General features: G+C 36.6%; 1 protein-coding gene across 1 annotated transcript; it reads left to right on the top strand.

The window, feature by feature from the left end:
• The first annotated feature begins 294 nt into the window (after nucleotides 1–294).
• Nucleotides 295–8,324, top strand: LOC137407398 (formin-2-like). The gene is made up of 6 exons (XM_068094045.1): nucleotides 295–383; nucleotides 1,350–1,377; nucleotides 5,320–6,372; nucleotides 7,010–7,138; nucleotides 7,319–7,364; nucleotides 8,005–8,324. Exons 1-6 carry the CDS (start codon nucleotides 322–324, stop codon nucleotides 8,184–8,186), a joined length of 1,500 nt encoding a protein of 499 aa, XP_067950146.1. The 5' UTR covers nucleotides 295–321; the 3' UTR covers nucleotides 8,187–8,324.
• Nucleotides 8,325–13,847: the final 5,523 nt, after the last annotated feature.

Consider the following 13,847-nt stretch of genomic DNA (forward strand, 5'->3'; position numbering starts at 1 on the left):
ATTTGTTAACTAATTTTTTGCAGTATGTAATCTTTGTTGAAAAAACTTTGTAAGAAAAGCTTCTTTTGAAGAGTGGAATATTTGCAGTCATTCGCTTTCTACAATTTTAATGAGGTGACAATTGTTCGGCCGTTCAAGTGTAGAAACTCAGTGACTATCCTAGCGGATGAAACAAATCCTATCACAGCTGTTATTGCGCTTGTTCTTCATTGGAATTTATGATTGCCATGACAACTAGCTCTACATAAAACACATAAGCTGTTTCAGTGTGTAAAGCTGAGCAGTCTCTTATGAGGCATAAACACAAACTGACTTCTTAACATGTTGTCTGATATAGTTTTAGTTATCGCTTTTGGCATGGTGGCTGGCCAAGGGAGTAGTGGGTAAGTAAGCTGTGCTGAGTGGCTGTGTGTCAACATGTACATGCATCTTGTTTATTAAGTACAAATACCCTGGCTGTCTGGTTTGTTGTGAGAGATCCTCATGTGTGCTGATAAGGCACAGAGAATAATTATATCACTTCGATTCTAAAGCATAAAATTATTGCAGCCAGTAGTACGAGCTACCAAATGCACTTTTGTTGCAGTGAAACCAATTGTCAAGAGTTCAAATCCTGTGCAATATAATATTTTTCTTAACCTCAATCGAGGCTTAAGACCGATGAACAGATCAACAAACTCATTTTATTTGAGTAAAGATTAATTACATGAAGTTTTCACAAATTTGAGACACTGTCTGATGTCTGTATCATGCGCAAGAGTTAGGGAGTTGCCTTATTGCACCATGAATAGCGGTTTAGCGTGCACAGCTTGTTAGCATTTATGGTAATGCAATATTAAAAGACTCGTATATGCTAAGTTATATAGTGGAGTATGTCTGGTTATGCTAAGTTATATAGTGGAGTATGTCTGGTTATGCTAAGTTATATAGTGGAGTATGTCTGGTTATGCTAAGTTATATAGTGGAGTATGTCTGGTTATGCTAAGTTATATAGTGGAGTATGTCTGGTTATGCTAAGTTATATAGTGGAGTATGTCTGGTTATGCTAAGTTATATAGTGGAGTATGTCTGGTTATGCTAAGTTATATAGTGGAGTATGTCTGGTAAGATCCTTTCCAATTGAAATCATATACAACATAAATTTCTCTAATCTCATAGAGGTCATTTGAAGGCTCCATATGGAGCTGAAGTTTAATCCAGTGTAGCTGTACCTTCCTTGAGATGACTAACTTTTAGTGAGTCATCAGGGAGTTGGGAAGGTTTTATGTTAATTAACTTTGAATAGATGTTGACACTCTCTATGGTTTATAGCTGCTAGTCATTGATGAGATTTATAATTTCTATTGTAGAGATCCTACCGGAGGGAACTCATTATCTGTAAGTATTACAGACTCTGCACATGGTTCATTCAACAGCAGATGCACTGCTACTCAATGTCTAGTTAGTATGACCATTGCCTCTTTAATTATTACTACACTGTGACTTCACCAGATATATTATTACTACACTGTGACATCACCAGATATGTTGTTATTACTCTGCGACATCAATAGATATATTGTTATTACACTGTGACATCACCAGATATATTGTTATTACACTGTGACATCAATAGATATATTGTTATTACTCTGTGACATCAATAGATATATTGTTATTACACTGTGACATCACCAGATATATTGTTATTACACTGTGACATCACCAGATATATTGTTATTACTCTGCGACATCAATAAATATATTGTTATTACACTGTGACTTCACCAGATATATTGTTATTACACTGTGACATCAATAGATATATTATTATTACTCTGTGACATCAATAGATATATTGTTATTACACTGTGACATCAATAGATATATTGTTATTACAGTGTGACATCAATAGATATATTGTTATTACAGTGTGACATCAATAGATATATTGTTATTACACTGTGACATCACCAGATATATTGTTATTACACTGTGACATCACCAGATATATTGTTATTACACTGTGACATCACCAGATATATTGTTATTACACTGTGACATCACCAAATATTTTACTCTGCTGATTTTCAGAACAATCTTATATGACCACTAAGGGAAGGGAAATGCTTTTTGTTGCTTTATTGGCGCTAACATTATAGAACTTCAAGTTCTTAACACTAGTCAATCAATTTAATAAGTTGTTAATATAAAATACTTGCGGTTGACAGTTGACTAAAAGTGGATGGACACTGATCAAAGTGTCATTTTAATGCTGTTTATTAAGTTTAAAAGGTTATAGTGTGTAATAATATTTCTTATCATTTAGTTGTTTGCTGACTACCTGACTATGTCTTCTCTTGACTGCAGAGGTTATTGATGTTAGCATTTCCTCTTTTATCATAATGTTGAGTGACAAATTGTCAGCCATAATCATAGTACTGCGGTAGAAATTATTGGTCCCAGTTGTTGATGTAGATACCAGATAATAGAATATGTTAGCTGATCATTTTAAATTTATCTGCCATATAATCTTGTGATGCGTGTTCAATCATTGAACGTTTTTGTTCGTCAGATAGGTTGCAGCATTGTTATCAGGCTCTCTTATTACCATAGTTACAGTACACATTTGTCACCATAGTTACAGTATAAATTTGCTGAATGGTATGTCTTGAGCCTGTAGGGTTTGAATTAACCTGATTTTAATTTGGATCGAGTTGTTTTGTAATTCTATTTTGTTTTACTAATTTATATCTGATTAGAATTAGGACAGCTAAAATGTGCAACACAGCTAAGTATATGTATAGCGATGTGTAAAAATACTTCAAAGAAAGAACTCGCTTTTGAAAGTGCCCATAATATTGTCCTAGTCTAATTTCTAAACTTCAAAAAACAACTGACATTACTGATGGCCAGCAAGGATGTGGTTATAGTTGGTAGGAGCAATAGAGTCACCTGTATGTGCTGACCACACAGTTTAAGAAGTAGCAAGTCTACTCACTGCTATTCTTTTATTGGCACGCATAATTCTTTTATGCTTCTACGTTAAGTTGATAAAAAAAAGTTAGAGCATCGTATCAACTAGTTGAGAATGATCTTATTCAATAATTTAGTGGTGAATATATTGTATATATATTGTATATATATTGTATACATTGCACATATATATATATATTCTATGTATATTGTATATATATATTGCATTTATATTGTATATATGTTGCATATCGTATATATATTTGCTGTTTATTGTATATGTATTGTCTTACATTGTATATTAATTGTTTATACATTTTATATCTATTGTATGTATGTTGCATATACTGTATATATATTGTATAAATTGCATAAAAGTTGTACATATGTTGTACATAATGTATATATTTTGTGTATATCGCATATATAAGTATATCTATTGTACATTTCTTTTTTGCATATATTGTCAAATGGCATAATACAAAGACTATAAGCTCAGTGTTTGCGGATCAAAATTAGCAAGATACTGAAATGCGATCAATAATGTGCAGGACAACAAACCCCTTTCAACATTAATTGTTTGGCCTTGACCTAGCCATGCACATAACCTTGTACAAACCAATGACAACTGCTTTGAATGGCCTGCATATAAACTGTTTTTACCTATTCAGCTATACCGCTGTCAAGTTAAAATTTCAACACCTATGACACAATTACTCATTTTAACTCTTCAGTTTCTGTTATCGAATGTTTGCATCCAAACAAAGTTTTCGTAGTCCATGTTTGAGCGACACATGACTAGCTAATCAGGCAGGCCTTACTGAGCACCAACTGATCTTTTAACAAACAAGCTTTTAGCAGCTGACATTTCCTCTGACACACCTGAGTGAAGTCTTAACCCTAACCATGCACTGAAACACAAATGCATGCACCAACTTACTTCTCACAAGACTTATATGGTACCATGAATGTGCATTTTGAGTAATTTATTTGGTCTGACATTTCCTCTGACACACCTGAGTGAAGTCTTAACCCTAACCATGCACTGAAACACAAATGCATGCAACTCACTTCTCACAAGATTTATATGGTACCATGAATGTGCATTTTGAGTAATTTATTTGGTACCCTGAATGTGCCTTTTGAGTGATTGATATGGTACCCTGAATGTGCCTTTTTGAGTGATTTATATGATAACCTGAATGTGCCTCTTAAGTGGTTTATATGGTACCCTGAATGTGCCTTTTGAATGATTTATATGGTACCCTGAATGTGCCCTTGGAGTGATTTATTTGGTACCCTGAATGTGCCCTTAGAGTGACCTAGAATGTGTAGCTTAAAAGATGTTTTTCACTTTGATGTTCTTAAAAAAGAGCTACTAATAATCATTATTGGCAGATGTAGCATTGCAGTGGCCCTAAGTGTTTTCGGAATATAACTTTTCTATAGCCACAAGAGTAGTATAATAGTAGGCTTGGCAGCCGCACAAACACGATGTGGCGCGGTAGACATTATGACACATTGAAATTAACAAGTCTAATACGAAAAAGCGTGTTTGCTATTTGCGATAGATCAAACTTGAACTGAAACTAACATTATCTGATCATGTGACTTACAATTCTCGCCATACGGCGCAAACAATTTCTACAGCATTTTTCGACCATCATAGCGGACCAAAAGGCTCATCATTTTTATCAGAATATGATATGCAATTGTTCAAGCTAAGTTTAAAAAATTAAACATATATTTTTATGCTAAGTTTTGAGATATCAGTGATCAAAGTCGCAGCATTACGATGCCGATAAAATAGACGCGTAAGAACAATAGACATGGTTTTTATTGCAAGCGTGAAGTATATTTGTGAAAATATTTCGACGAATAAGGTTGCATGAAAGTGTAAACATAAACCATCTCGCACACATACGTCACATTTTAGCCGTTTTGGAAAACGAATCCAAACTATCGCGGTCTCGTGTGGCTGCGATTTTCTGTTCGTTTTTGAGCTTTTAAGAGCTTTTAATCACATTCCCACATATTTGGCACCTACAACACAACATAGTAAGACATGGCGAATCTTTAGATACCAAATAACTGTAATGTGAATTTTATTGCAAGTCAACCTTTAAAGTGCGTAAATGTTTTGATTATTTATGCATGATGTACTATGGACTCTGGCTTGCATTACAAATTTGGCTCACGATTCTTTAGATGAGCCATTTGGAACTTTAAATCGAATTGATTATTTTTACATGAAACCGTTTATACTAATACAAAGTTATATTTAAGTTAAACAATACTACACATTTGGAGAGAATTCTCAATATTTCTGTAAATTTCTGTATTTCTTGAATATTTCTGTTTCAGGCTTCAATCTGCACTCGAATCGGTTGTCCTCCTCCACCATCTGAAGGATGTGTAAACATTGGAACAACCTTCCCGAATGGTCCTAACTGCCCTTCTTGTAGAGTATGCAATGATCCACCAACTACCACCCCACCACTAGTGATTTGTACTCGAATCGGTTGCCCTCCTCCACCATCTGAAGGATGTGTTAACATTGGAACAACCTTCCCTAATGGCCCTGATTGTCCTGGATGTAGAGTATGCAATGATCCATCAACTACCACCCCACCACTAGTCATCTGTACTCGAATCGGTTGTCCCCCTCCACCATCTGAAGGATGTGTTAACATTGGAACAACCTTCCCGAATGGGCCTGACTGTCCTGGATGTACTGTTTGTAATGATGTGACTCCTCCAGTTATCTGTACTCTAATTGCTTGTCCCCCTCCACCTCCTGCAGGTTGTGTTAACATTGGAACAACTTTCCCTAATGGCCCAAACTGTCCAAGGTGTCGAGTTTGTAATGATCCACCAACTACCACCCCACCACTAGTCATCTGTACTCGAATTGGTTGTCCCCCTCCACCATCTGAAAGATGTGTTAACATTGGAACAACCTTCCCGAATGGCCCTGACTGTCCTGGATGTACTGTTTGTAGTGATGTGACTCCTCCAGTCATCTGTACTCTAATTGCTTGTCCCCCTCCACCTCCTGCGGGTTGTGTTAACATTGGAACAACCTTCCCTAATGGCCCAAACTGTCCAAGGTGTCGAGTTTGTAATGATCCACCAACTACCACCCCACCACTAGTCATCTGTACTCGAATCGGTTGTCCCCCTCCACCATACGAAGGATGTGTTAACATTGGAACAACCTTCCCGAATGGCCCTGACTGTCCTGGATGTACCGTTTGTAATGATGTGACTCCTCAAGTTATCTGTACACAAATCGCTTGCCCTCCTCGGCCACCTCCAGAATGTATCAATATTGGTACAACTTTTCCTAATGGTCCTAACTGTCCAGCATGCAGAGTTTGTAATGACCCAACAACAACCCAACCTCCTTCGCAACAGGTAATTGTTTCAGCTTTGATTAATAATGTTCAACTCTATTTTGCCAAGTCTTTTAGTAGTTTCAACCTAGCGCGAGTCGCTGTTATGATAAGAGTATGGGATAAAAATCTGACGATATATGTAAAGTTATTTTGGTAAGATGCAAGCATGTAGACTACTCAAACTCAAAGCTGTCTAATGTACACAAGTAAAGCACTCAGAATACATAGAGTTACTAACCAAACTTTCCTAATTATATACTAAGGGGCACTATGCTAACCAAGATGTTATACACTCCCTCTATGGCCTAATTGTATAAAAATCCTGACCTGCTAACAACAAGCTGGGGTTCAATTCTCAAGAAGGTCAATCATGGTGACAAGATTGATATCCAACCTTAAATTGCTTTCTGCGACTGAGCATGTCTCCAGTTGTGGAGGTTTCCTAGTCCCTGAGCTCAGACATGTACAGACAAGATTGTAGAGCCATTATCTGGGCAACAATTCTCTTGAAAGCATGCACAGAATTTGCTTGCAGTAGGCTAAGGAAGCATCACACTTGACCTTCAAGGGATTGCTCGCATACGTCTCTAGTTCTCTAAATATGTTCTAATACTACTGGCTTATTGATGATAGAAGCTTCCAGAATCAATTTTTAGAGATGCACAAGAAGAAGATGTGACAAGCCTCCACCACCTCAAGGTTGTGTAAATATTAGAAACTCATACCCTAATGGGCCGAACTGTGAACCACCCTGTCCATACTGTGTAGATTCTCCGCCAACATTGGTAAGCTCCTGAAAGCAAACTTGGACTGTAATGACACTGCTCATGATTTTCCGTTATCCAACTTTTACTGTCATCGAATAATGTTAGTCTGAAAACTTTTGATCAGCATAGTTTGAAGCCCAAAGTCTAAGTCAGCTGTAGGAACAACCGAAAAAAGTTATTTATTTGTTTGTTTTGCAGGCTTCAGTATTGGGTGTTCTTGTCATCAACTCTTGCATGTCAACAAGTAAGTATGTGGCTAGATATTGCTTGACGGTTACTGGGGTTGATAACAAGTCTTCTGAGAAAGCACTTCTAACGCTAGACATGATTATATTTGTTCTACTCTTGACATACATTTGCACACATACATGTTGCAACACAACCTGCACCATTTTCCCAGTGGTTTTAAACGTTGAATGTATCAATTCATATATTTTTGGTGCTTTGAACTTGGTTACAAAGCTTCTGTTAAATTGTGCTCTTGGCTTTAGACTACTAAATGTGGCCTTGATTGACTGTATTTAGATTAATATGGCCTTGACTAATTTTAGGCAACTGAATATGGCCTTGGCTCACTATAGGAAACTGAATATGGACTTGACTCACTATAGACAACTGAATATGGTCTTGACACACTATAGGCAACTGAATGGGAAAACTGTGTTTTCCCATTCAGTTGTCTCCAATGAAAGACCACTTTAGGTTGCCTTGCATTCAATGAAACCTCACTGAAATAGAAATGAAGCTCTCAAACAAATTAAGAGAGGTATGAGATATAGATTAGCTATACTAGATATAGATTAGCTATACTAGATATAGATTAGCTATACTAGATATAGATTAGCTATACTAGATATAGATTAACTAGACTATCATATTTTTAGATTCTTACTTCAGCACTGAGCTCGGTAACTGTCAAAAGTTTTCTAACTCTGCATCCCCTCCTGCTACCAATGCTGTCGCTTTAAGCCAGCCACAGCTGTGCAGCTCTGGAACACTCTTCGACCTACGGATATGCGGGTGCAACCATGCTAGGAATGTAGATACAACTACCTGTAGGTCATGAGCTCTCCGGACTAACTTACTCCTATTTTATATTAAAAACCACGCAAATGTAAATTACTAAATCATTTGTATCATGTGTTGCATACTGATTTCAAACTGAAATATTTAATCAGCAATAAAATGTATGTTTTCTGTCTGATTTATCAACTCACTCTCTCTTGTTCAGAAGTTTATCCCTGAACAATTAGATTTGGGTAGCCTCAGTTCCTATATATATATATACATGTATATATATATATATATATATATATATATATATATATATATATATATATATTTATTTATATATACCTATATATATATACAACAGTTTACAGTGTTGTGCAAAACTATTGCAACCCCTTTGTAAATTGTTGGCCGAAAGCATCTCTTGTCTCATATTTCATCTCAAACTTGCCTAATTCCTTACATCTATATATCATTTTGAAGCTAAATGTATGATCTTTCAATTTAATTTGGTGAAAGTATTTGTTTCTTTGTTTACGAAAAGTTAAAGAGATTACTTTACTTTTAATCTCTGAACTCACTGTAAACTTGTCACTCGCCTAATCACACCAGCAGGGTCTTTGAAGTACTCTAATCTGCTCAATGTTGTACAGAATGTTGAAGACATGTAAGAAATTTATCAACAATGCAAAACTTTCTCAAATCCATCACAACAATGACCAGTTGACTATAAAAGTAGGCTTACAATGACCAGCGAAATCATTTTAAAATTCTATCACAACATGAGATTGGCCCATGAGAGGAGAGCCGTAATCACCTTCACCAGGGGAATCAAATAAGCAGATTGTTAAGGAGGTTCAATGTTCCATGAAAGGTGTTGCTGGCACAGTCAACAGATGGAAGTCGACAGGCGCGACAGATGATCGTAAAGACAGAGGGAAAAAGCGCAAAAGCTCTACCAGAGACGACCACAGTTTGGTTCGACTTTCACTTTCTGACAGAAAGAAAACCAGCACTGACCTGCGACGAAAATGGAGAGAGTCTACTGGAGTAGAAGCCTCATCTTCATTAGTGAGAAAACTGATTGAAAATGGGTTGAGAGGATGGAAGGCAAGAGGAAAGCCACTGCTGTCAGAAAAGCAGAAAAAGAAACGTTTAGGCATGGGCCAAGCTTCACCGCTCCTGGACCGAAGAACAGAGGCATAAAGTACTTTTCAGGGATGAATCAACCTTCCCTCTACAGAATCACGCGGGAAATAATTATGTGAGAAGGGGACCAGGTGAAGAGTTCAAGCTTCGGTGTATTTTGCCTACTGTGAAGCATCCCACATCTGTTATGGTGTGCGGGTGCATGTCCGCAGCTAGAGTTGGTGGCCAGAAAATCGTTGAGGGAATGATGAATGCAAACGAATACATTCAAGTCCTGACAAGAGTCATGTTGCCATGTGCCAGAGAGATGTTCACTGGTGATTGGATTTTTCAGGATGACAACGCTCCTTGTCATAGAGCAAAGAAAGTGAAGGAATGGGCAGACACCAAACAAGTTGAGTTTCTAAACTGGTCCGCTCAATCTCCGGACCTCAATCTGATAGAAAATTTGTGGCAAAAAGTGGGCATGGAAATTAACAAGCGCAAACCTACTAGCAAAAGAGAACTGATTGAGAAGATTATTGAGGCCTGGCATCACATGGTGACACCTGAACAAACTCAAAAGCTGGTTGACAGCATGCCAAGGCAGTTTCGTGCTGTCATCAGAAATGAAGTCTGGCCAACAAAGTACTAGACCTCAATTTTAAACCAAACGACCCTTTTCAGGGCCACCATCACTTGCACAAAGAGTTCAGTTTGTAAGTTTTCCTCAATTGAGCAATGTTTGCTGCTAAACCAATTCTAGCACTTTCACTATAGCGACAAGTTTTCTACCATTAGAAATATTTTTTTTAGTTATAAAATAACAGTTGGAATGTGCTAGAGATCAAATGCATCTTTGAATTTTCACAAAATTCTGAACAAAATGATGTATAACATTGCTTAGTTATCTTGATTGTAAGCACAAAAATTACCAATGGAACGTGATGCTTGTCATATTGTGCAGGGGGTTGCCATAATTTTGCACAGCACTATATATACATTAATATATATATATATATATATATATATATATATATATCCGAACTGACAAGCATGTCCTAGCAAACCAACCAGATATAGTGGTGGTAGACAAGGAGAACAAGAGAGCTACTATAATAGATATAGCAGTACCCAATGACTACAATATAGCCAGCAAAGAAAAAGAAAAGGTAGAGAAATATCTCCCTCTTGGAGAAGAGATTGAAAAATGCTGGAATGTAAGAACAACTGTAATCCCAGTAGTCATTGGGGCACTGGACGCAATAACACCGGCGCATAAAATGTGGCTTGCCCAAATACCAACAACAATCAACTCAGGTGAGTTGCAGAAAAGTGCGCTATTGGTAGCAGCTAAGATCTTGAGGCGAATGCTCAAGCTCCCAGGTCTCTGGTAGGAGACCCGAGTTCGAGCAGAATTTACCACCCATACGGGGTATCCGGGGTGAGGAAACAATTTTATATATATATCTATATATATAAAATATATATATATAGATATATATCAGTATATATCAGTATATATATATATAGATAGATATCTATATATATCAGTATATATATATATCTATATATATACTGGCTGAATGCCCGTCGTTGCCCGGGTAATAAACATCTTTGCACAAAAAACTTATTTATATTTAACATATAGCAACAGTCACCATTCCAACTTTTAAACTTCATATCATGACAAAAATATTTTGTGCAGCTTAAATAAATGAAGAGAAAAAATTAAACAAATGTAAGGGTTTTCAAACTTTGTCAAACAACTGTAACTTTCAAACTTCATATCATGAGTAAAAACTTTTGGTACCGGTCAAATAAATTAGGAAACAAAATAAAGCAACTATAAAGGTGTTTAAATGCAAATGTGAAATGATTAGCAAGTAATAGCTAAGTTAAGTCTGTTTTACTATGATTACAATAAAAGATGATTTAGTAATGATAATGGTGATGATGTGATTAATACGAACCAAGAAAACAAATTAAAAACTGTGAACATGCTAAATTAATAATACCAATTTGTGCATAGAAGTGTGTGTATAAAAAAGGTTGCTTTTCCAGCAGAAGCTATCCATCAAAACTTTGGATTCGACAATACTGGTACCTTCGATACCGGTACAAATGTAAAAATGAGATATCAGATTGTTAGTCAGAGAGCAGGGTAACCCTATCTGTCATAAAAATAATTCCTATTCCCTCTTTCAACTTATGCAATCTTTTAAACTGAACCAGTAGTTTTAGCCATAGCGGTGATAAGATTAAGCCTTGCATCCTGTACAACCATTCTGCTGCTGTCGGCAGCACTTGAAAGTTTATTCGGAGTTGTGTTACTTTCTCGACGTTGTAGTACCTTTTTGCCGTTAAGCTTGCGTGTTAAAAAACTAAAACTAGTTCAGGGAGAGGGTTCAGGGGTGAGAACTGTTTAGAGAGCACTTACTAACACGTGTTGTTACAAATGAACTTGGTTAAAGCATTTGATTTTGTTTCATTAAATATTTATAGTTGCTTTACATCTCCTGAGATGACTCCAATGGAAACATACACTCTCACTTGGTTGATGCTTTATTATCAATCGGCTTCATCTTAAAATAAAATAATATTCATAATAGCACCATCCCTTATGATGACAATTAATGTTTTGAGCTACGGGTGTAACAACACACAAAAAGCTAGTGTTTGGGGCATTAGCGGGATCTTTGTCATTTCTCGGTTTAGCATGTTATGGATACACTCAGGTTAGCTTTATTGCTTTATTGCAACATACAGTATAGGAAATAGATGTCATTTTGCCTGATGGGTCACACTACACACACACAAACACATGCACGCACACACACACTAACACACTCTTCTCTACTACTATTATGATGCATAATGTATAATCTGAGACACAATTATCTTCTACATTCCGGTTTGAACAGCTATTCATAGAGCAGGCGCAGAGGTCAGTGCAAGGTAATTGTTGCTTCTAGCAAGAGTACCTCCCAACACATGAAGTCTTGCATCGGCAGAACACAGTCTAAAGTAACACCAAACGAAGTATTACAACTTGGAGCCAATATAACCAATCTATAATGTTTCAGCCCTTCTTTTATTGTGGTTGGGGGTTTGGAATTAAGGTTTGTAACCAAGTCAAAAACTGCAACTGAAATACACCCATAATATATTGTTCCTTTCAACACATTCATATACATTTAAAAACTTTCCACGTTATAATGTACATGGTGCCCTACAAACATAAAATATGTCTTTTTGAGAAATCACTATAAAATAACTGTGCTAAGCTGTGATTATTTAATGGTGGTTGAAGTCATTGGTGTGCTTATGATCTATTCTTGACACATGTTTCGGCAGAAAGGGTCAGGAGAGGAGAAGTAATTTGTTAGACTTGGCGGCTTTTTGAGCACTAAAAACATCAAAAGGTTTACTATTTAGTATTTAATGCAGATGAAAAAAAACTTACCAGCATTGATAGTCTGTGCCTTACACAGTTTGTCATGGATGCATGTTCCCTTCCGAGTAACTCTCTTTGACTTAGCGTCACCACCGCATATGACACCTATCAGATCTAATATTTGACGAGAGCCTGTCTTTGATCATTTGGGACGATTCTCATATTAGTCTTGACAGGAATCTGAGTCCTCAATACTCGGAGGTGTGGATGTACTTGGCTATAAGAATAAAACATAAATTTAGTCTATAATTCCCTAGTCAGAGTCTCAAAAGCCAGTTTTCTTTCAGCCTGTTTAGCTAGGAAACCATTGACAAACGTATAAAAAATGCAGTTTGCAGTTTAAAAGCATACTAGGGAGATCATCAAAATGCAACAGCAGTTGGTACCATGGCTGCAGGATGAACTCCAGTGTGATCTTATTCATTATCTCAGTATTTAAAATTTGATAGTTTTCAGTGGGAAACTTGGTAGGGACAGGCAGTTGGGAAGCTACGACGCTGTGTCTTGCATGATAATTCATTAAACTTACTTGTTGTTCAGAATGTGCCCTCTATAAGTTTCTTCTATGGGTGAACTTAATGTAACAAGGTTGATGTGCTTGAAGCATATCACCTCGGTTCATCAAATCTGTGAGTGCTCTACCAAACATTTCAGTTGTAGAGCCAAACTTGTTTTGGCTATCCCGAACACAAACTATGGTCAGGGTTAGAGATATGGCCAATCATGGTTGATGCCAATAACAACATAACATCAAATCTGATTCATATAATAATCTTTTGGGATCTTGGAGGCAGATCACATGACGAGAAAGCAGTAAAGAAAAGTTAAAACTTTTTGAGTTGAGTCTGAGCGCTTCCTCACATTAGGTCTTCAGTTCAAACCATGTTGATTGGCCTTGATTGATAGATCATCATGATCATCAAACTCAAATGAACAAAACAACAGGTTACAATGGAATATTTAACCACGCCACCTGGAAGATATGGTCTGCGATGGCATCTGTTAGTTGCTTAGAATGTATTGTCAGTCAATAGTGATTGAATCATCACATTACTATGGACATCTTTCATGATATTCAGTGACAATGAATCAATAGCTATCATGACGTCTTCTTTTTGGTCATAAAAACAC

This window comes from Watersipora subatra, chromosome 10 (genome assembly GCF_963576615.1).
Source record: "Watersipora subatra chromosome 10, tzWatSuba1.1, whole genome shotgun sequence".
NCBI classification, from domain to species: domain Eukaryota; kingdom Metazoa; phylum Bryozoa; class Gymnolaemata; order Cheilostomatida; family Watersiporidae; genus Watersipora; species Watersipora subatra.

Excerpts from the sequence above, each read along its gene's own strand:
- LOC137407398 (XM_068094045.1), top strand. The coding sequence starts at position 322 with ATGTTGTCTGATATAGTTTTAGTTATCGCTTTTGGCATGGTGGCTGGC. Across the intron at positions 384-1,349 it reads GCTGGCCAAGGGAGTAGTGG|AGATCCTACCGGAGGGAACT; the intron begins GTAAGTAAGCTG and ends TTTCTATTGTAG. Across the intron at positions 7,365-8,004 it reads CAACTCTTGCATGTCAACAA|ATTCTTACTTCAGCACTGAG; the intron begins GTAAGTATGTGG and ends TCATATTTTTAG.